The 21,487-nt window shown below is 41.1% G+C and overlaps 1 protein-coding gene across 1 annotated transcript in view; it reads right to left on the reverse strand.

Moving 5' to 3' along the window:
- The window catches only part of CPED1 (cadherin like and PC-esterase domain containing 1), a 475,576-nt gene that overhangs the window by 331,447 nt on the left and 122,642 nt on the right, over positions 1-21,487 (reverse strand). Inside the window, exons 8-10 of the mRNA XM_044277190.1 lie at positions 19,381-19,453; positions 3,251-3,403; positions 2,643-2,744 (exon numbers count right to left, since the gene is read on the reverse strand). Of these exons, the coding sequence (XP_044133125.1) occupies positions 2,643-2,744; positions 3,251-3,403; positions 19,381-19,453 (328 nt within the window). The remainder of the gene's footprint in view (positions 1-2,642; positions 2,745-3,250; positions 3,404-19,380; positions 19,454-21,487) is intronic.

The raw sequence follows: 21,487 nt of genomic DNA on the forward strand, positions 1-21,487 counted from the left end.
CATTTGTGGGGTTTTTCTACTGTTTGGGCATTGTAGAACCTCAGGAAACATGACAGGTGCTCAGAAAGTCAGAGCTGTTTCAAAAAGCGGAAATTCACATTTTTGTACCATAGTTTGTAAATGCTATAACTTTTACCCAAACCATTTTTTTTTTGCCCAAACATTTTTTTTTTATCAAAGACATGTAGAACAATAAATTTGGCGAAAAATGTATATATGGATGTCGTTTTTTTTGCAAAATTTTACAGCTGAAAGTGAAAAATGTCATTTTTTTGCAAAAAAATCGTTACATTTTGATTAATAACAAAAAAAGTAAAAATGCCAGCAGCAATGAAATACCACCAAATGAAAGCTCTATTAGTGAGAAGAAAAGGAGGTAAAATTCATTTGGGTGGTAAGTTGCATGACCGAGCGATAAACGGTGAAAGGAGTGTAGTGCCGAAGTGTAAAAAGTGGCCTGGTCATGAAGGGGGTTTCACCTAGCGGGGCTGAAGTGGTTAAATCCAGCTTGGAAAACACCTTGGCATCAACAATCTGGTTAAACAAATCAGGAATCAAAGGAAGGGGGGTAAGGATCACGGACAGTAATCTGATTGAGCTCACGGAAATCCAGACATGGCATAAGAGTTCTGTCCTTTTTTTTTTAACAAAGAAAAAGTCCTTTAGCCAAACTCTCGGTTATATACTCTCTCATGGCCGTTCTTTCGAGTCCAGAAAGGTTATACAACCTAGATTTGGGCAATTTAGCTCAGTGAAAAAGGTTAATAGGACAATCATATTCCCAATCCGGAGGTAAATCCTGGCATCCACTTTCAGAAAATACATCGGCAAAAGATATAAAAGAGGTTAATGTTTTAGTGGTTAAAGCAGAAAGATGTATTCAGACAATTGTCAATGCAATAATCGCCCCAATCCAGAATCTGTCTAGCTTGCATATTGATGGTTGGATTGTGCTTCCTTAACCACAGTAAACCCAGAACCAACGGAGCAGGGAGACACTCCAACACAAAACACGAGATTAGTTCCTGATGAAAATCACCCACTCTTAATCAGATGTCATGCACCATCTGAGATAAACACTTCTAAGTTAGAGGTGCAGAATCAATAGCGAAAATGGAAAAAAAATTCTCTAATGCACTTGGAGACAACCCGTGCATGTGGATGAACTGAGCATCAATCAGGTTCATCCCTGCCCCACTGTCGATAAACACCTCAATCACTACAGTCTTGGACTCTAGCGCCACCTCGGCAGTCAGGAGAAATTGGGTACTACCAATCAAAGACAAATGCAAGTTCTCTGACTCTCCCCATCCCTCCAAAAGTCAGATGGGAATTAGACATCCCCTTTTTCTTTTTGACGCTGAATGCATGGACATACATCAATAAAATGTCCCTTTTGTCCGCAGAAAAAAACACACTCCCTTCCTACGACTAATGTGCTTAAAAGCAGATCCAGAAGTAGCTCCCACTAATTGCATGGGTTCGTCCCGGACATAAACCCAGGAGTATCTTCACCCAAAGTGTCAGAGGAAGACGATACGTTATGTGATAGTATGTCCTGAGAGTGGGGGCCCTTAGATTTCTCTCTCAGGTGTCTATCAATGCATACTGCAAGAGACATAGCGGCTTCCAGAGACTCAGGATTCTAATGAAAGGCCAAAAGCGTCCTTCGGTCTCTCTGACAATCCCTGACAAAACTGACTATGGAGAGCGGGATCGTTCCACTCAGTATCCTTTGCCCACCTCCTAGACTATAGATCTCAGCAGAACGCTCTCCCTGAAGAAGGCCACGTAGCTTGGTCTCGGCCAGGGCGGTCCAATCCAGGTCATCATAGATGAGACCCAGAGCTTTGAAAAATTAATCCACCGACCGGGGAGACTGACATCCGGTCGGCAAAGAAAAAGCACATGGCTGGGCGTCCCCTTTAAGCAACAAAATAACCACGCCAACTCTCTGAATCTCATCCCCAGATGAGTGCGGACGTAGCCTAAAATACAATTTGCACTCCTCCCTAAACAAGCTATCCACAACTCCAACAGAAGCTATAAACCGCATAGCATAGTGGGAGAAACAAAAATAAATAGAGAAGGTTAAATGACCATAATAGCCACACCTGGGGAAAGAAGGTGTGACAAGCACCAGAAACAACACAGACGTCATTTGATCCAAGCGGAAAACATGTCAGATCATACCACGTGTTGCCAGTCTCACTGATCTCCTGCCACCCGTGACAATTATATTGAATGGTCTAAAGAAGAGATCAGTGCGATCCCATAACACATTACTAGTTTAATCTATCAACAGTGTGCTAAATGTACATTGTTCAAATCCATCTCTGTTGACAGTGTCAAAGAACAAGATACTACAATTTCTTTTGTAGAATAGAATAGTTTTGACTATTCTATGCTGCTGCTGAGGTTAAAAACACTTAATACCTAATATCTAAAATGCTTTATATTGTGAGCCCCAATGGGGGCAGGGACCGATGACAATCTTTGTACAGCACTGCAGAAAAGAAAAGTGCTATATAAAAGGATAGAGTAAATGGTGGCAATATCTACTTTGGCAATGCATGTGGAAAATTATGTTATAATGACAATCCTGGCATTGACATGACTAACATTACATCATATTATATTACCATCTCAAACCTTCCCAGTTTTGTTTGCTCCTGCAGTATAGACCATAAGTTATCCATTTGTTCCCATGTAAATTCAAGAATGGAGTCCATCCAGCAAGGATTCTAAAAAAACGACAACATATACATTAATATTAATGAACGGAAACATATTTAGAAACGGTTTCCCTTTTTCCATCTCCAGGTTCCAACTTTTAAAGAATTTCATCCGTATGTCCTAACCATATTCATTAGTTCTGTTCCTCTCAAGAATACATCACCTACAAGTTCTAAATGCAGACAGACAATTGCAATGCCATGTAGACGTGACAGAAACAAGAAGACATGATTTTTTTCAATTTTCTAATGAATACATATTATAAATTGACTCCTAAAACATGACAATAGATCAGCTTCAACTAAAGACTTGTGGAATAGAATGCAAAATGGAGTAAAATCTGATAAAACACTTAGCACAAACATTTGTAAAACACACCAGTAAATGGTAAAATCATCTACAAAAAAAGTTAAAAGTTAAGTTAATCGGGATAAAACATTGTCCAAAATAGATTAATGAAGTAGTATTTTAAAGAAAAGATATGTAAAAACAAACCCTTAACATAAAGACTTACTTTCAGAGAAAGACAATTTTGTACTTTTTCTATTGCTTCTAAAATACCAGATGAGTGGTTGCGTAATAAAAAGTTAAATATATCTTCTAATATGGTTTCCATAGTAGTGTAGCCATCCACACTTAGATCATTCAACATAAGTTGCTCTTTCACCTTGGAAAGAAGACATTGAAATGTTACTAGAATTCACACAATTTGTATGTAGAGAACAAGAGAAGTAAGGTAAGAGGTCTGTAAAAGAAAATCTTTGATGTTAAGCCAACGCCATATATACCACCAGATCTCTCATTTGGGCATGTCATAGTTTTATTCCGGCCGCATCTCGGCATGTTTGCCGCGCTGCCGCCGGAACTTCGGCCCGCCCCCATTATAGTCAATGGGGCCGGAGCGGTAGTCCGGGGGCACGCGTGCTCTAGGGGCAGCACTGATACGACAGGCTGTTCACCCGCCGGAACAGCCTGTCAGAGTTCCTTGCCGCTAGTGTGAAAGTAGCCTTAGCTGGCCAGTCTTAAATGAACACTATACAGAAGGAACACTAAAAGGGTCAACCCTTGACAACACCCTATCTGCTTTCACAGTATAGGGGATGTGTTTGATTGGTGGAATCCCCAGCGTGTCTGCCACTCAATTCAACTCTATGGGACCGCCAGAGATAGCCAAGTGCTTGTACGCGGCTATCTCTGGCAGCCCCATAGAGTTGAATGGACATGCATGTGTGTCTGACACTTCATTTAACCGGGTGGACCCCAGCCGATCAGACACTTATCTCCTATCCTGTGAATAGGGGATAGGTTGTTGACATGGGATCATGGAACAACCCCTTTAAAATTTCCAATCTATTGTACCACAAGTAACTTTAATAAATACAGTATTTCAGATATAACGTGTGAATTAAGGTCTTTGAAAATGTCTATAGTGTGTGTGGATATCTACAGTTACAGATTCCAAAATGTGCTGCCAGTGTAGAACACACATTCGGAGTTATATGTATTAAAAGATACATAGCTGCACATTTAGATACGATTGACCTATTCAGCTTAGGATTTACTTTTTGAGGGTCCTGAGTTAGCAAATCTACTATGTGACCTGAGACAGATATATGTGGCAAGCCACAGATGCTGCTGTCATTTCTTTGCAAGTTCCTTGTTTGGATGCACCAGCACCCTCACAGTGATAGAAGCAACAGTTACTTACTTAGTCAGAGACATGCCATGCTTTCTTCATACATGATGGTTATGTATTCTAGAGAGTATGCTGATTGTTAGTGACTGTGAGAGTCCCACACTAGATAATAGTAGCGGTCAAGACTCACCTGCTCCTATATGATTTCAACATGTAGTATAGGACTGCTGGGAAACAAGTGTTACAAAAACTTAGGTCCATTAAAAAGACATAATAAAATGTGTCTGTAAGACGGTCAGAATATTATGGGGGTGGTCTATGACCACTGGAAACCCACTCAAGCGTGGCACAGTAATAAAGCACAAAGGTATTGGTTACACACAATATGGTGGAAATCACACACACACACAGTTGTGAGGCAAGGGGCTTGGTGGTTACTAATTTCAATGGAACAGTTTCTATGTGTAGTTTGCAAAATAACCACAAACATAGTTGTCAACAGTAGCAAAGCAGTCTCCATACTCCTCAGGAGGTTGTCACAGGTAGCAGGACAGTCTCTAGACTCCGCAGGCAGTTGCCACTCAGGATTGGTACTCCCTGTACCCCACATACAGGGTACTTGTACTAGGCAGTTGACCCTAGCAACCATACAGACACTTTCTGCACTCACAGTATACTCACTTCCAGTCAGCAGCAGTCTAGAAGAGGTTCATGGAGTAAACAGTGGTTCTCCCCAACTCTGTTTGATCTCAGGGTCTTTATCCTCTCTCAGCAAGCCCAGCTCCAACCACAGATCCTCTTTTCTGTGTACTACAAGCATGTGCACACTGGCTCAGAAGTGATATACAACTAGTGGACTGACCAGGTCCTCAACAGATATAACCCCTGAGAGCCAAGCTAGGTGACTTATTGATGCTAGTATGGTATAGGTACAGTACATCTCAAATACTTTGCCTACACATAAATGTATATTAAGTTTCAAATATAATCCCCTTGTAGAGCGGAGCAGATTGTACAGTACATACTGTGGCCACAGTTCAAAGATACAGTTTTCTAGAAAGGTTTGTAAGTTATCACAAGAAAAACTTAATGAAGACAGGTCTAATAGAATGCCAAAATAATGGTGTAACACCTGAATTTGTGTTGCCAGAGATAGGGGTTTATAAAACAGATGTAGCAGGGGACCAACTGCATAAATCCCACAAAAGTCATACAGGTCATAACTAATTAATTAACTAAATAAACTAAAGTTGCACCTCTCCCCCATAAATCACTGTCTTTAATAATTTAGAATATATCTTGAGATTTGTTCCCATTTCATTGCTTTAGAAGACAATATCTCACAGTAGAAGAGCACAGCGCTGCTCATTTTGGTCTCAGGCTTTTCTTTCACCATCATTCTGGAAACTATTCATGACCAAAATTATTTATTAGATAAATCTGATTCTATTTTTTAGAGTTCAACTAAGCAGTTTTGCAGCTGTGAGAATAAAGAAATTCCACTGGGGCTCATTTCAGATGATTTATATATAAGTGAATCTGAGATCATTTAGTGAGATGGATTTATCTCCCCTTTTTTTATTAGAATTGTGTTCTCAGCCAAAATACATTTGGAGACATCAACAGCACTGCCGTGTGGCTACTTGAGCCCTATTCCGAGTGCTGTGAGGTGAAGGGGATGCTGACATAATAAAATGCTAAATCCTAATGATGAACATAACTACAAATGAAGACTTCTGAGAAGTCTAGTCTAAGTTTACACTTGTCTAAATATTAGGTTGGTAAATCTTCCCCAATGTATAAGTGTTATGAGACAGTTCAAATGGGAATAATTGCTCTACAATAAGTTTGGGTGAAGCCCTGGCCTAAAGCTTGAATTGACTTGAGTGAATTCAGCTTCGGATTACAAAGATGATTTGTTCAAAAACTTTGTGTTAATGCTGTTTAAAATGTATTGGAGCCAAACTTCGTCTTGCCCGAAGTTGCGTAACACTTTAGTGAATTACTACGGTATCCCTAACTGCGTATTTAAAAACATTTTAAAATAGGAATCTGAAGTGGGCTTTGGTACTGGCTGGTATCTCGGTACCAAAGCCCATTTCGGATTCCTATTTTAAAATGTTTTTAAATACGCAGATAGGAATACCGTAGTAATTCACCGAAGTCTCATGCGGCTTCGGGCAGGACACTTTAATAACTGTACGGAAACAGAATTAACATCTATCTATGATCCGAAGGTCAATTCGCTCAAGCCTACTTTGGGGCCATTATATAATTTAGAAAAATTCGATTTAGACGATTCACCAAACTTCGTCAAGAAATTAAATTTGTTCCGAATTAATTTGTCATGAAGTGCAATAAATCTGGTATACCCATTCCCCTTTGCCTAATCATATGCATCCCACTTTGTGGCTCAATCTCAGTGTGAAGGCTTGGAACTTAAACTGAAGGGAGAGTACAGGGGGAGCCGTGTGCATTATGTTCTAGTACACCCACATTCATACTTAATCTGTTCTGTAGGTACTGTGCCATCAGTATAAGGCCTCATGCACACGACAGTTATTTTTTGCGTCCGCAAAAAAAAAAACGATGCGGCATCCGTTTTTTTGGGAGGATCTGTTTTTTTCCAAAGATCCCTTGTAATAAATGCCTATCCCTGTCCGCAAATGTGAAAAAAAGTAGGACATGCCCTATTTTTTGGGCTGAAAGGAAACACGGACAACGGACGCGGAACACAAACGGATGAACTATTAGCATTTTTTTTGGTGACCCATTGAAATGAATGGGTTCCCATCCTATCCCCCAAAAAATGGAACGGAGGCCAAGAAAAACAAAACGTGTGCATGAGGCCTAAAATGCAGTTGTAATTTATCGCCCTCTACATCACTGTGCAGGGCACCAAGATTGATAACGAATCCCTTCTGTTAGCTGTCAAATTACTGAGCATCATTAAAACAGGTTAATAAAAGCATCAGGTCTAAGGGCACCAAGATTCAAGTCGTCAGCAGCACCAAGATTCAAGTCGTCAGCAGCAGTGGCAGTAACAGTGTGCAACAAGATTCATAGGTAATCCCTTCTGCTAAACAAAAATAAAAGCATACAGCACCCTTCAGTAAAACAAAGAAAACATGCCCCTGCAGGAGCTGTGTCCAAATGGCTCCTTAGTGGAACAAAATAAAGAAATAGAGGCAGAGCCAATAAAGTAGTAGAGAAAAAAAATGTTCTTCTAATGCACGTTGTGGCAGTCCAAACACATGCTTTTTATTCCCCTCTGTTAGTTGTCGAATCACTGTGCGTCAGTATTACAGGCCAATATTAGCGGCAGGTCTAATTTATTACTGTGGACTTAACCGTGCAGTACTGGCACCGTGAGTGGGGAGAGTAGCAGCAGCAGTGGCAGTCATCGTGGCAAAAGTGGCCCTATGTCAGAGTGGGGACAGTGGCAGCAGGAGTGGCAGTAGTGGCTCCATGACAGAGTAAGTAAGGTGACGGTGACAGTGACAGTATTGGCCCCATGACAGAGAGAGGAGCGGGGGCAGCAGCAGTGTCAGTAATGTTGTTGTGTTAACATCACTGTTTATTTTTCCGTTCTTCAGATCCGTCAGGAGAACAGAAAACTGAAGAAAAAAAATAATAAAAAAATCCTGTATCTTGAGCACCTATAACACCTCTTTCCGATGGTCAGTGTGTTTTGCATCAGTATTTGATCAGTATATGTAATCCAAAAACAGAATAAAATGTAATGGAATTATTTGCATTTCATCTGTGTTTTGACCCACTGCTGCTTTTGGTTAACAAATTCTGATCAAATACTGACCATGGGAAAAAGGTCATACGGATGTTCAAAATACAGAGGAGGCTAATAATACAGAGGAGGCCATTTTATATACTAATAATACAGATGGGGCTATTATATATGCTAATAATACAGAGGTGGCTATTATACATACACTAATAATACCGAGGGGACCATTATATATACTAATAATACAGAGGGGGCTATTATATTTACTAATACAGAGGGGCCATTATATATTCTAATAATACAGAGGAGGCCATTATATATACTAATAATACAGAGGTGGCTATTATATATACACTAATAATACAGAGGGGGCCATTATATATACTAATAAAACAGAGGGGGCCATTATGTTTACTAATAATACAGAGGGGGCCATTATATATTCTAATAATACAGATGAGGCCATTATATATACTAATAAAACAGAGGGGACCATTATATATACTAATAATACAGAGGGGGCCATTATGTTTACTAATAATCCAGAGGGGGCCATTATGTTTACTAATAATCCAGAGGGGGCCATTATGTTTACTAATAATACAGAGGGGGCCATTATATATTCTAATAATACAGATGAGGGCATTATATATACTAATAATACAGAGGGGACCATTATATATCCTAATAATACAGATTGGGCCATTATATATAATAAAATAATACACAGGAGTACATTATATATTCTAATAACACAGAGGCTATTATACAGTATATACTAATAATACAAAGGGGAAACTATGTATATTAATAGTACAGAGGAGCCATTATATACTAATAATTCAGAGGGGGCCATTATATATTGTAATAATAAAGAGATGGTCATTATATATGCTAATAATTCAGAGGGGGCCATTATATATTGTAATAATAAAGAGATGGTCATTATATATGCTAATAATACAGAGGGGATCATAATATATACTAATAATATAGAGGGGGCCATTATATATTCTAATAATACAGAGGGGGCTATTATACAGTATATACTAATAATACAAAGGGGGAACTATGTATATTATTAGTACAGAGGAGCCCCATTAAATACTAATCATACAGAGGGAGCCATTATATATATATTAATAATATAGAGGGGGACATCATATATTCTAATAATACAGAGGGGGCATTTTATATATATATATATATATATATATATATATACACTAATAATACAGATGGGCCATTATATATTGTAATAAGAAAGAGGTGGTCATTATACTGTATATATAGCTAAATTTGCTTATTGGGCCTGACAGTGTCCCTTTAATTACAAGTTACAAGTTCTTAATGTGAGTGTTTAATACACTGCCTGTCCAAAAAAAATCCACCTGAATTTAACTAAGCAAATAGTTATGAGCCTCCTATTGGATAATTACTGCATGGGCGATTATCTTTCAGCTGGCAATAAGTTATTTAACCCCAACTGGTGCAATAAGTTGCTTCTCATTTCTTAAACAACCATGTCGAAAGACACATCTTGTGGTCGTGGGAAATATGTTAGTCTGTTTGAGAAGGGTGAAATCATAGGCATGCATCAAGCAGAGAAAACATCTAAGGAGATTGCAGAAACTACTAAAATTGGGTTAAGTACTGTCCAACGCATTATTAAAAACTGGAAGGACGGTGGGGACCCATTGTATTCTAGGAAGAAATATGGTGGGAAAAAAATCCTGAATGATCGTGATCGGCGATCACTCAAACGTTTGGTGAAATCAAAACGAAGAAAAACAACGGTAGAACTCAGGGCTAGTGGTGTCGCTACAGGGGAGCGAGGGGGGCAATTGCCCCCCCTATGTTATTCTTTGCCCCCCCAGGTGCCCTCCCGCTGAGTCCCCCCAAAGCAGGCCCGTGAATACTAATGAGCGCTTTCATTATGGAAGCGCTCATTAGTACCGAAGGACCAGGAAGCGGTAAACGCTCTGTACTTACCACTTCCTGGTCCTCGGCTGTCGGCTGTGCAGGGCTGCGCACAGCATGAGGGCGCTCTGTGACCTTACGCTGTGCGCGCCAGTTCAGAGCACAGTCGACTGAGGAGAGAGAAAATTGCAGGCGGCGTCAAGTAGCAGAAGAGGTGTTTTTTTAATTTTATAAAAAATGTGGCTACTGGGGGCATAATAGGGGCTACTCATGAGAGGCATAATGGGGGCTAATTAGAGGCATAATAGGGGCTAATCGTGAGAGGCATAATGGGGGCTAATTAGAGGCATATGGGGGATAATTAGAGGCATATGGGGGCTAATTAGAAGCATATGGAGGCTAATTAGAGGCATATGGGGGCTAATTAGAGGCATATGGGGGCTAATTAGAGGTATATGGGGCTAATTAGAGGCATATGGGGCTAATGAGGCATATGGGGGCTAATGAGGCATAATGGGGGCTAATGAGAGGCATCATGGGGGCTAATTAGAAACACAATGGGGGCTAATTAGACTATTAGAGGCAAATGCGGGCTAATGAGGCATATGAGGGCTAATGAGGCATATGGGCGCTAATAAGAGGCATAATAGGGGCTGATGAGAGGCATAATGGGGGCTAATTAGAGACATAATGGGGGCTAATGAGGCATATGGGAGCTCATTAGGCATATGGGGGCTAATAAGAGGCATAATGTGGGCTAATGAGGCATAAGGACTTATAATGGGGGCTAATGAGGCATAAGGGCTGATATGGGGGCTAATGAGAGGCATGGGGCTGATATAGGGGTGATAAGAGACATAATGGGGGCAAATAAGAGGAATAATGGGGGCTAATGAGGCATAAGGGCTTATAATGGGGGCTAATGAGGCATAAGGGCTGATATGGGGGCTAATGAGGCATAAGGGCTGATATGGGGGCTAATGAGAGGCATGGGGGCTAATATGGGAGTGATGAGAGGCATGATGAGGGCTAATGAGAGGCATAATAACAGTGTCATCCACAGATGCCCCCATAACAGTGTGTCTTCCACAGATCCAACATAACAGTGCGCCTGTGCACTGACGAGAGACAGAAAGAAGGGGAAAGAATCCGCGGAAGCAAGCAGAGGACGGCACAGCAGACGACTGAATAGCTTCTTTTGTAAGTAAATTGTTTTATTATAAATTTATCCCTGCATACCGCAATTCTCTCGTATTTTGTAATCTTATTTATATATACTTATTTTGTTTTGGCCCCCCCTATTTTTGACTGTGGTATCTTTGTGCCCCCCCCCCCCCACCTATATATTGTTCCTAGAGTCATCACTGCTCAGGGCTATGTTTAATAGTGAAAGTAAGAGTATTTCCACACGCACAATGCAAAGGGAACTCAAGGGATTGGGACTGAACAGCTGTGTAGCCGTAATAAAATCACTAATCAGTGAGGCAAACCAGAAAAAAAGGCTTCAATTTGCTAGGGAGAATAAAGATTGGACTCTGGAGCAATGGAAGAAGGTCATGTGGTCTGATGAGTCCAGATTTACCCTGTTCCAGAGTGATGGGTGCATCAGGGTAATTAAAGAGGAAGATGAAGTGATGCACCCATCATGCCTAGTGCCTACTGTACAAGCCTGTGGGGGCAGTGCTATGATCTGGGGTTGCTGCAGTTGGTCAGGTCTAGATTCAGCAACAGTATGTGCTCCAAGAATGAGGTCAGCTGACTACCTGAACATACTGAATGACCAGGTTATTCCATCAATGGATTTTTTCTTAACTGATGGCACGGGCATATTACAAGATGACAATGCCCGGATTCATCCAGCTCAAATTGTGAAAGAGTGGTTCAGGGAGCATGTGAGACATCATTTTCACACATGGATTGGCCACCACAGAGTCCAGACCTTAACCCTATTTAGAATCTTTGGGATGTGCTGGAGAAGGCTTTGCGCAGCAGTCAGACTCTACCATCGTCAATGCAAGATCTTGGTGAAAAATTAATGGAACACTGGATGGAAATAAATCTTGTGACATTGCAGAAGCTTATCGAAACAATGCCACAGCGAATGTGTGCCGTAATCAAAGCTAAAGGCGGTCCAACGAAATATTAGAGTGTGTGACCTTTTTTTTTGGGTGGTGACTTTTTTTTGGACAGGCCTTATCTAATCTTTATAGTTTGAGCATATTCCCTGTTCCACTGTCACCGCCACTTCTGTGAGAAGGTCTGGCAGACCTTATTCTCTACCTCTTGTATGATGTTCTTTGTTTTGGTTTCACTTTCTCATCTCATTTCCTTCTGCCAGGTGTCACTTATTTAGACATAATCGTCTTCCTTTATATTCCCTCCCATACTGCCTCACTTTGCGGTTTATACTACTTCCTGGATGAAGTGTTCACTGCTGGAGGCTGCGTCTGCTGTTTGCTCAGATAAGTCCTTTACTTTATTGTGTTTGCTTGCTGGCTTGATTCTAGGTGACCCTGACTCCCTCCGTATTGAGTGCAGGGAGCCGGTGGTCGTGTCCCCTCACTATTATAGGGTTTTCAGGTGTCACACAGGCTTAGGTACGTGGGCATGCAATCATCTACCATCGAGACCCTTGTATGTGCATAGCAGTCAGGGAGAGCTCTTAGGGTTTTATAGGGCTCACCTAATAGCTCCTTAGTTTGGGATCAAGCCAGTCGCTTGTTTATTTAAAAGTTCCAGCTATCTGCAAATCTCATCTATGACATCCACTTTGTCATACCATATGCATCTACCATCATTGCTATGTGCTATTTCTCTAAATCATAAGATAGTGTATTTGAGAAAATTACAATAATTATACATTTACACAATCTTTATTGTAACAAGTCACTATTTCAGCCAATAATGGATACACAATTTTCTGATACACTTTCTGCATCACTTCCTCAAAGTTCTGCTTACAGTCACCTAAATGTAACAAATTATCTTAATTCCTGTCTGCATTTACAACAGGTAAATGTCTTCCACATTAGGGAAAAATAGTCAGCTCGGCTCCAAAAGTATTATTTAGAAGTGGAATCCACAGGAAGCAGGTGGTGCTCAGCAAATGCATTGCAGCAATGTCCATAAATCAGTGGCACAAATCATATTGATTTAAATTGTCCTTACTTTTCACAGGGCAAAGACTGTGCATGTGATCTCACCTGCTGGTTTCACGCTTGCGCTGATACAAGTAAAAGTGCATTTTAAAGGGGTTATCCAGAATTAGAAAATATGGCTGCTTTTTTCCAAAAACTGCAGTCAATGGAGAAGAGCTGTAATACCACACCCAATCTGTGGACAGGGGAGGAGCAGTTTTTGGAAGAAAGCAGCCATGTTTTTCTAAACCTGGATAGATTTGGTAAATGCTACATTGTTACCTCTATTGGTTGATTTATGGCCAGTTAAAAGGTCTATTTCCTGAAACACATGGATTACAATAGAAAAAAATCTGGTATTACATGAATATGGACCATAATTTGGAGTAATTTTATGCTACTAATTTTTTTCCAAAAAGTATTAGATTCTTCTTTCCATTGATTTCATTAGATTCTTTCAATTGATTTCTATTGTTTGTTCCAACATGGCAGAAACAAAATCTTAGGCCACTTTCACTCCTGGTTAGTATTTAACATCAGTATTTATAAAGCCAGCAATAAATGGGTTAACTGTTATCTCTCCCAATCTCCCACACAAATTCATTATCAGCCAAGCATGCATATGTTGTCTGTCAATGGGAGAGAGAAGAAAGCCACTGCCAGACACCTCTGGCAGGTGGTTTATCTCCCCAAGATCAAAAAGATCAGACATATTCCCAACCCATTTGTTTGTCCACATGATGTCAACAGAAAGTAGAGAGGCCCCGTACACATTGAATGGTCAGGATTTTCCACTGAAATTAGCAGGTTTGGCTGACATAAATCTGATATGTATAGCTAGTTTAAAGTGGTATTCCTATCTTAAACATTGATGACATATCGCTAGGGTATGCCATTATTGTTAGATAGGAGGCAGATGGGACTTCTGAAACCCACTCCTATCACCCTGAATGAAGGTGTACAGCACAAGCACAGCCACCCTCCATTCTCAGCTGTGGGAGTTCCAAAAATAGCTGAGTGCTGGCTCGGCTGTCTACAGCAGTTTCATAGTGGGGAATGTGGAGGTGGATGTGCATGCACAGTTCTCCATCTATTCACTACTATGGAAATTTTGAAAATAGCCAAGCACGCTCGCAGATCGGTGAATGGAGAGGTGGCCATGCATGTTTTGTGTGATCACCTTCTCTTTGGGAGCCCTGTTCTGGTGGTAGGAGCAGGTTCCAGAGGTGAGACCCTTATCTATCTGACATTGATGCCTCTGATATGCAATCAATGACTGAGATAGGACAAGTGTCACCGCCAGTTCTGTGAGAAGGTCTGGCAGATGTTCTTCTCTACCTCTTGCATGACGTTCTTTGTTTTGGTTTCACTTTCTCATCTCCTTTCCTTCTCCCAGGTGTCACCTATTAAGACTAATTGTCTCCCTTTATATTCCCTCCCATACTGCCTCACTTTGCGGTTTATACTACTTCCTGGATGAGGTGTTCACTGCTGGAGGCTGCTGCTGCTGTTTGCTCAGATAAGTCCTTTCCTTTATTTGTGTTTCCTTGCTGGCTTGATTCTAGGTGACCCTGACTCCGTCTGTATTAAGTGCAGGGAGCCGGTGGTCGTGTCCCCTCACTATTATAGGGTTTTCAGGTGTCACACAGTCTTAGGTACGTGGGCATGCAATCGTCTACCATTGAGACTCTTGCATGGGCATAGCAGTCAGGGAGCGCTCTTAGGGTGTTATAGGGCTCACCCATATGCTCCTTAGTTTGGGATCAAGCCAGTCGGATGTTTATTTATAAGTTCCAGCTATCTGCAACATCATCCGTGACAACAAGCCCTTTAAACCAGAAGTGGGTCCAAAACATAGAAGAGTTACTAATCTTCCTATCATGCTTTTGCTTTGTTAATATTCTAACCTGGTTTTGGCTTAGATGTACTAATGCAAAAATGCAGACTAAAATATGATTGAATAAAAGGAGCCTCATGTAGTTGATCACTTGGTCCGATATTAAACTGGATTATTGAGATTAAGTGAAAGGTTAAAAGACACAGACATTCCCATTAAAAATTGTGAGAATCCATGCAATAAACTCCCGTGATTAATGTCTTTTCAGTAGTGCAATTGGTATTCACTTTCCATAAAATAACTTCAAAATTGAAAATGAATGTTACTCTTCTGAAAATGTCAATAGTCTCTATCACCCTCAAGCAATGATACGGGTATGTCAAGCTTTATGCCCTAGACATTATAGGACAATAGGAATGCAAACACACTGGATCCTCACAATAAAGCGTAGATGTGGTTGGGTACGTTTGGTAATGATGCATTTAATAACAGCAGCTTTTTAGCTCGAGAGAGAAGACAATAGGTGAAAAGATCACAGCAGCTAAATCTGCCATATGCACATAGAAATACTCTAAACGACACAGCTACAATTAGATATGAAGAACAGCCGTGAGGATATTCAAAAGGAAAAAAAATCTGCTAATGCAGTCATTATAGAATTAAGAAAATGCAGTCTTTTTATAGTAGCTTAAAATGAACACTGAAAGGTATTCTGGCACAGGTAGCGAAATACATCATGGAACTAAATACACAAAGGGACTATGAAGTAATAATTGTGTGGTGAATATTGTTTGCTTTAATGTACTTCTTGTTTGGAAAAATAACTGAAATAAAGTGGCCTAAATGGGAGAAAATGCTCAAAAAACCCCAACATTGTGACATGTTTATAACCGGGGGAGCAATTCTTCCGCATGTGATCCGTTGCTAACGGCAATTCCCAGCAAAAATGCATTCAATGGAGGATGTCGGCAGCGGACCACATGCACCACAATGCAGGGCTCCAGATGGCGACCAAAATGGTCGCCAACGCGACTTAGAATTTACAAATGGCGACAAGACTTTTTACTCTTGTCACCATTTGCGACTATACCCGCCGCCGCAGCTCTGCAGTTGAATACAGCGGCGGGGCACAGGAGATGATAGTTCTCTGGGGTGTTGGGGGGTTGGCGCACTGCGCCACCAATGAAGCAAAACTGACCTGTAATACAAATACAGGAGGCGGGTGCCGGAATCAAATAGCCGGCACCCGACCTTTGTGACAGGGAGCTGCGATCAGCTGCAGTTGAGTTAACCCTTCAGGTGCGGTACCTGAGGGGTTAACTGCCACTGATCGCAGCTCCCTGTCACCGAGGTCGGGTGCCGGCTATTTGATTCCGGCACCTGCCTCCTGTATTTGTATAAGAAACATTGGTGGCACAGTGTGCCCCCCCCCCCCCCCCCAACACCCCAGTATAAGAAACATTGGTGGCTCAGTGGGAAGTGCCAATAAGGGTTAAAAAATAATTTAAAAGATTAACTCACCTCCTCCAGTTTATCGCGTAGCTGCCGGTCTCCTGTTCTTTCTTCAGGACCTGTGGTGATGTCACTGAGCTCATCACATGGTCCATTACCATGGTGATGGATCATGTGATGTATCATGTGATGAGCACAGTGATGTCACCACAGGTCCTTTGACAGTTCCTGAAGAAAGAACAGGAGACGATCAATTGGAGGAGGTGAGTTGATTCTTTTTTTTCTTTTTTAACCCTCATTGGCCCAGCCCACTGCACCACCAATGTTTATTATATTGAGGGGGGCGCACTGCACCACCAATGTTTATTATATTGAGGGGGGCACACTGTGCCACCAATGTTCATTATATTGGGGGGCGCACTGCACCACCAATGATTAATATTTGTGGGGGCGCACTGTGCCACCAATGTTTATTATATTGGGGGGGCGCACTGCGCCACCAATGTTTATTATATTGAGGGGCGCACTATGCCACCAATGTTTATTATACTGGGGTGTTGGGGGTGTGCACTGCGCCACCAATGTTTATTATATTGGGGGGGCGCACTGCGCCACCAATGTTTATTATATTGGGGGGGCGCACTGTGCCACCAATGTCTACTATATTGGGGGGCGCACTGCGCCACCAATGTTTATCATACTGGGGTGTTGGGGCACACTGCGCCACCAATGTTTATTATATTGGGGGGGCGCACTGCACCACCAATGTTTAATATATGGGGGGGCGCACTGCGCCACCAATGTTTATTATATTGGGGGGGTGCACTGCGCCACCAATGTTTATTATATTGGGGGGCGCACTGTGCCACCAATGTTTATTATAATGGGGTGTTGGGGGTGTGCACTGCGCCACCAATGTTTATTATATTGGGGGGGCGCACTGCGCCACCAATGTTTATTATATTGGGGGGGCGCACTGCGCCACCAATGTCTACTATATTGGGGGGCGCACTGCGCCACCAATGTTTATCATACTGGGGTGTTGGGGGGGCACACTGCGCCACCAATGTTTATTATATTGACCTTCTACTAAGCATTCTGTATTAAAGAATGCTATTATTTTCCCTTATAACCATGTTATAAGGGAAAATAATACAGTGAATAGACTTTCATCCTAGCAACCATGAGTGAAAATCGCACCGCATCCGCACTCGCTTGAGGATGCTTGCGATTTTCACGCACAACATAGAGCATGCTGCGATTTTCACGCAACGCACAAGTGATGTGTGAAAATCACCGCTCATGTGAACAGCCCCATAGAAGTGAATGGGTCCGGATTTAATGCGGGTGCATTCCGGCATTTTGAATGCCGGATCTGGCACTAATACATTCCTATGGGTAAAAATGCTAGGTTCCGGCATCCAGGCAAATCTTCAGTTTTTTTCGCCGGAGATAAAACCGTAGCATGCTGCGGTTTTATCTTTTGCTTGATCAGTCAAAATGACTGAACTGAAGACATCCTGATGCATCCTGAACGGATTAATCTCCATTCAGAATGCATGGGGATATGCCTGATCAGTTCTTTTCTGGTATAGAGCCCCTAGGACGGAACTCTATGCCGGAAAAGAAAACTGCTAGTGTGAAAGTACCCTAAAATATTAAGTTTAAATGCCCCCTTTCCCAATTTTACATATAAAATATATAAACAATAAATAAATAAACATATTACATAGCGCTGTCCAAACTATTAAATTATTAAAAAATATCTCCTATGTGGTGAGCATTCGCCATTTTTTTGTCACCTTGTCACCCCAAAAATAGGATAGGACTGTTCTATTATGGGCCGAACGTTTCATAAAATGCGAAATGCACGCAGCTTTTTTTTTTTTTTTGCACGGTATTGAGTATCGCAATTCTTTTTTATGGTGACGAAAGCGAATCGAAATTTTGGTATCAAAACAACTGTACGCTGATCTGATCGGAGTAGCGTTGTCACGATACCAAAATTTTGATTCGGTTTCGATTTGGCGACTAAAAATTTGATTTGGCTCCTAAATTTTTCAGTTCAGGAGCCAATGGCTACTAGGTATTTTTTTTAGTCTGGAGCACTGCAATGGCATCCTACACAAGATGGGATAATGTGTGGATGCAAATATAAAAATACATAAATAACAGCAAAAGGTGCACCACAATGATATGCAACTGACAACACTGGCTAATCCCTCAGGCTTTAGCCAATGTATTCCAGTTGCATATCATTGTGATATAAAGATATATTAGAAACCTAATAAGAGAAGAATTGTAATCATATTTAAATAAAAACACACAATGGTATTTAACGGCAATCAATTTAACCCCTTCCTTCCCCATACTGTATATTTACATCATCATGCAGTTCCCACAAACTGACTGATATAGAGATGGCACATCTCACTTGAGGGTCTCAGATGTATTATACAGTTCTTACCTCATCCTAATGGCCAGGATTGACAGGAAATACCACAAATGTCCCAAGGTAATACTACGAGAACAAGGCCTAAACAGCATGTCCTGGGTGCATATACTGTTGCCTGTGACGTTCAACACACTTGTTCAGGCCTTGTGCATTTATCCTGTCTGTCCTTTTACAACGCCATATTTAACAGCAACTTTAGATGATCTCTTAGCCTAACTATTAAACTGTCTACAAAACTCTTAGTTTAGGTACAAGCGCAACTTACTTTTATGAAATAAAATAAAAGGAATAGTGAAATCCATGATACAATATGCATGCAATGACATACACAGAACCTATACAGACTACGTGATTAACATCTATAAATCCTTCATAAGACTGGAGTGATCTATGTGTTCACATAGCTCACAGGAAATTTCATTTATTTTAACCTCAAAATACAAATGGAAGTTTAGCACTGACCTCAAGCACGGAAGGAGGAGAGGCACTGCTGTATCCAATGTCAAAAGTTAAGAGCTGAAAGCATTCACTGCACCTGAAATCATTCAGATAAGTAGTTACACCATGTAATATATATTGCTAGTGCTACAATGACAACATCAGCTGATAGAGTTAGCATAGTAGCACTTTTACTGTTGTATACATTATATGCATATGTGACCTAGAAAGAAATAAAGGTATTGTATTATATGTGATGACTATAGGTAGAGCAACTTACAGTAACTGTATCTGTTGAAAACTGCACCTTACAAGCATACATTTTTATCATCAGGAGTAGTGTGAATATGAAGCTTTATTCTGCCAGATTCTTTTTTTTAAATCTCCATATTTTATTTATGATACAAAAATACATATCGACACGACATTTATAATATCTTAAATGTTGAAATCATCCCCAACCCGCCCCAACCACCCCCCTCCCTCCCAACCTTGCAGGGGAAAAAAAAAAAAAAAAAAAAAAAAGGAAAAAATTAATGAATTAAACCGTAACCCACTCTCCCCACAGACCACTCCATTTTAAGTAGGCTCCTCTCTGTTTGTACAAGATCTTCTCGTAGTTCTTCACCTTCTCAACCATAGCCATCCAGTTACCACAATCTGGGATGGAGGAGCTAAGCCACAGTCTAGCAACAATAAGCCTGGCCAGGAACATAACCTTAATCAGTAATTGACGATTTATGGGCTGATAGTTAACCTCCGATAGGTCTCCCAGGACCCATATCCTGGGGGACAAAGGAACAAGCATATTCAGTTTACAGGCCAAAGTGGTCTGGACTGATCTCCAATAACCACCCACCATCGGGCAGTCCCAGAACAGATGTAAATGATCTGCCCCGGAGTCGCCACAGCGTGGGCAATCGGAGGAGGTCCTAAATCCTCTTCTATATAACCACATAGGTGTCACATATATTTTGTGCAGAATGTTAAATTGTACAACAGTGTGATTGAAGTTGTGTGAAACATATTTTAAGTTTTCCCCTATAGTTTCCCAATCTGGGGGACCCACCTCCGAAAGTAGCAAAGACCAGGACTTCTGTCCTGGAGAAAGAAGACCCATAAAAAAGTGTTTCATTAAGTGTCTATAACAATATGACATTTTAATTTTTGTAGCAGTTTTCTTAATAATAAGATTGTGTAAAAATTCAGGAGAATCTATAAAAAGAAGGTGACTATTCAAAGTGCTAGAGAGTGCAAACCTCAATTGAAAATATGCATACCAAGCCACCTCACCCATATCTGCCCTCTCCCCTATTTCCCTTGAGGACAGAATTTGTCCACCACTAACCACCTGATATAAATACTGAACTTTCTTCGTCCTCCAGTACTGGCAGCACTTCAGGTCCCTTATATTCACAAGCTTTAGGTTATGCCACAGTGGGGTGCAAATAAGCGATGCCTCAACTCCACACCAGCTCCTAATGACCCGCCAGGTCTTTGTAGCCATTCTGCAAAAAAGTGTATACCCGGTCTGTGAGTTTAATAGATAGTCGGACTCCAATACAGTAAAGAAATCCGTAAAGCCTGAGTCTTTCACCACCTTATTGCAGAAATGGCTATTCTCCCAATCACTAAAAAGGCAGAGCTGAGAGGCCATGAAGTAACCCCTAAAGTAAGGGAGGTTAAGGCCTCCCTGACTATAGGGCATAGAGAAGTAGAGCGCCTTCAATCTGACGCGCTTCCTCCCCCACAATAGATCATTAAGCATCCGCTCAATTAATCTAAAGTACTTGTCTGCGATCCATACAGGCGAGTTGCGCAGGACATAAAGAACCTGGGGTAGTACTACCATTTTGATTAAAGAAATTCTATCAGCTTTCGTATGCAGAATTTTTTGCCATATCTTGGATTTAGCCCTCAGCTTTGTCAGCAGGGGAATCAAGTTAAGTTGTAAATATTCCAGAGGTTTAACAGAAACTAAAATCCCCAGGTACTTTATTGATTCAGAGACAGTTAGCTGATCATCCCAGTTACCTCGCAGCTCGTCTATAGGAAGGAGAGCAGTCTTCTCCCAATTGATCTCTAGGCCAGACGGAGCGGAGAAAAAGCCAACCAAATCCATTATACGAGG

Source organism: Bufo gargarizans, chromosome 2, assembly GCF_014858855.1.
Source record: "Bufo gargarizans isolate SCDJY-AF-19 chromosome 2, ASM1485885v1, whole genome shotgun sequence".
In the NCBI taxonomy this organism is placed as follows: domain Eukaryota; kingdom Metazoa; phylum Chordata; class Amphibia; order Anura; family Bufonidae; genus Bufo; species Bufo gargarizans.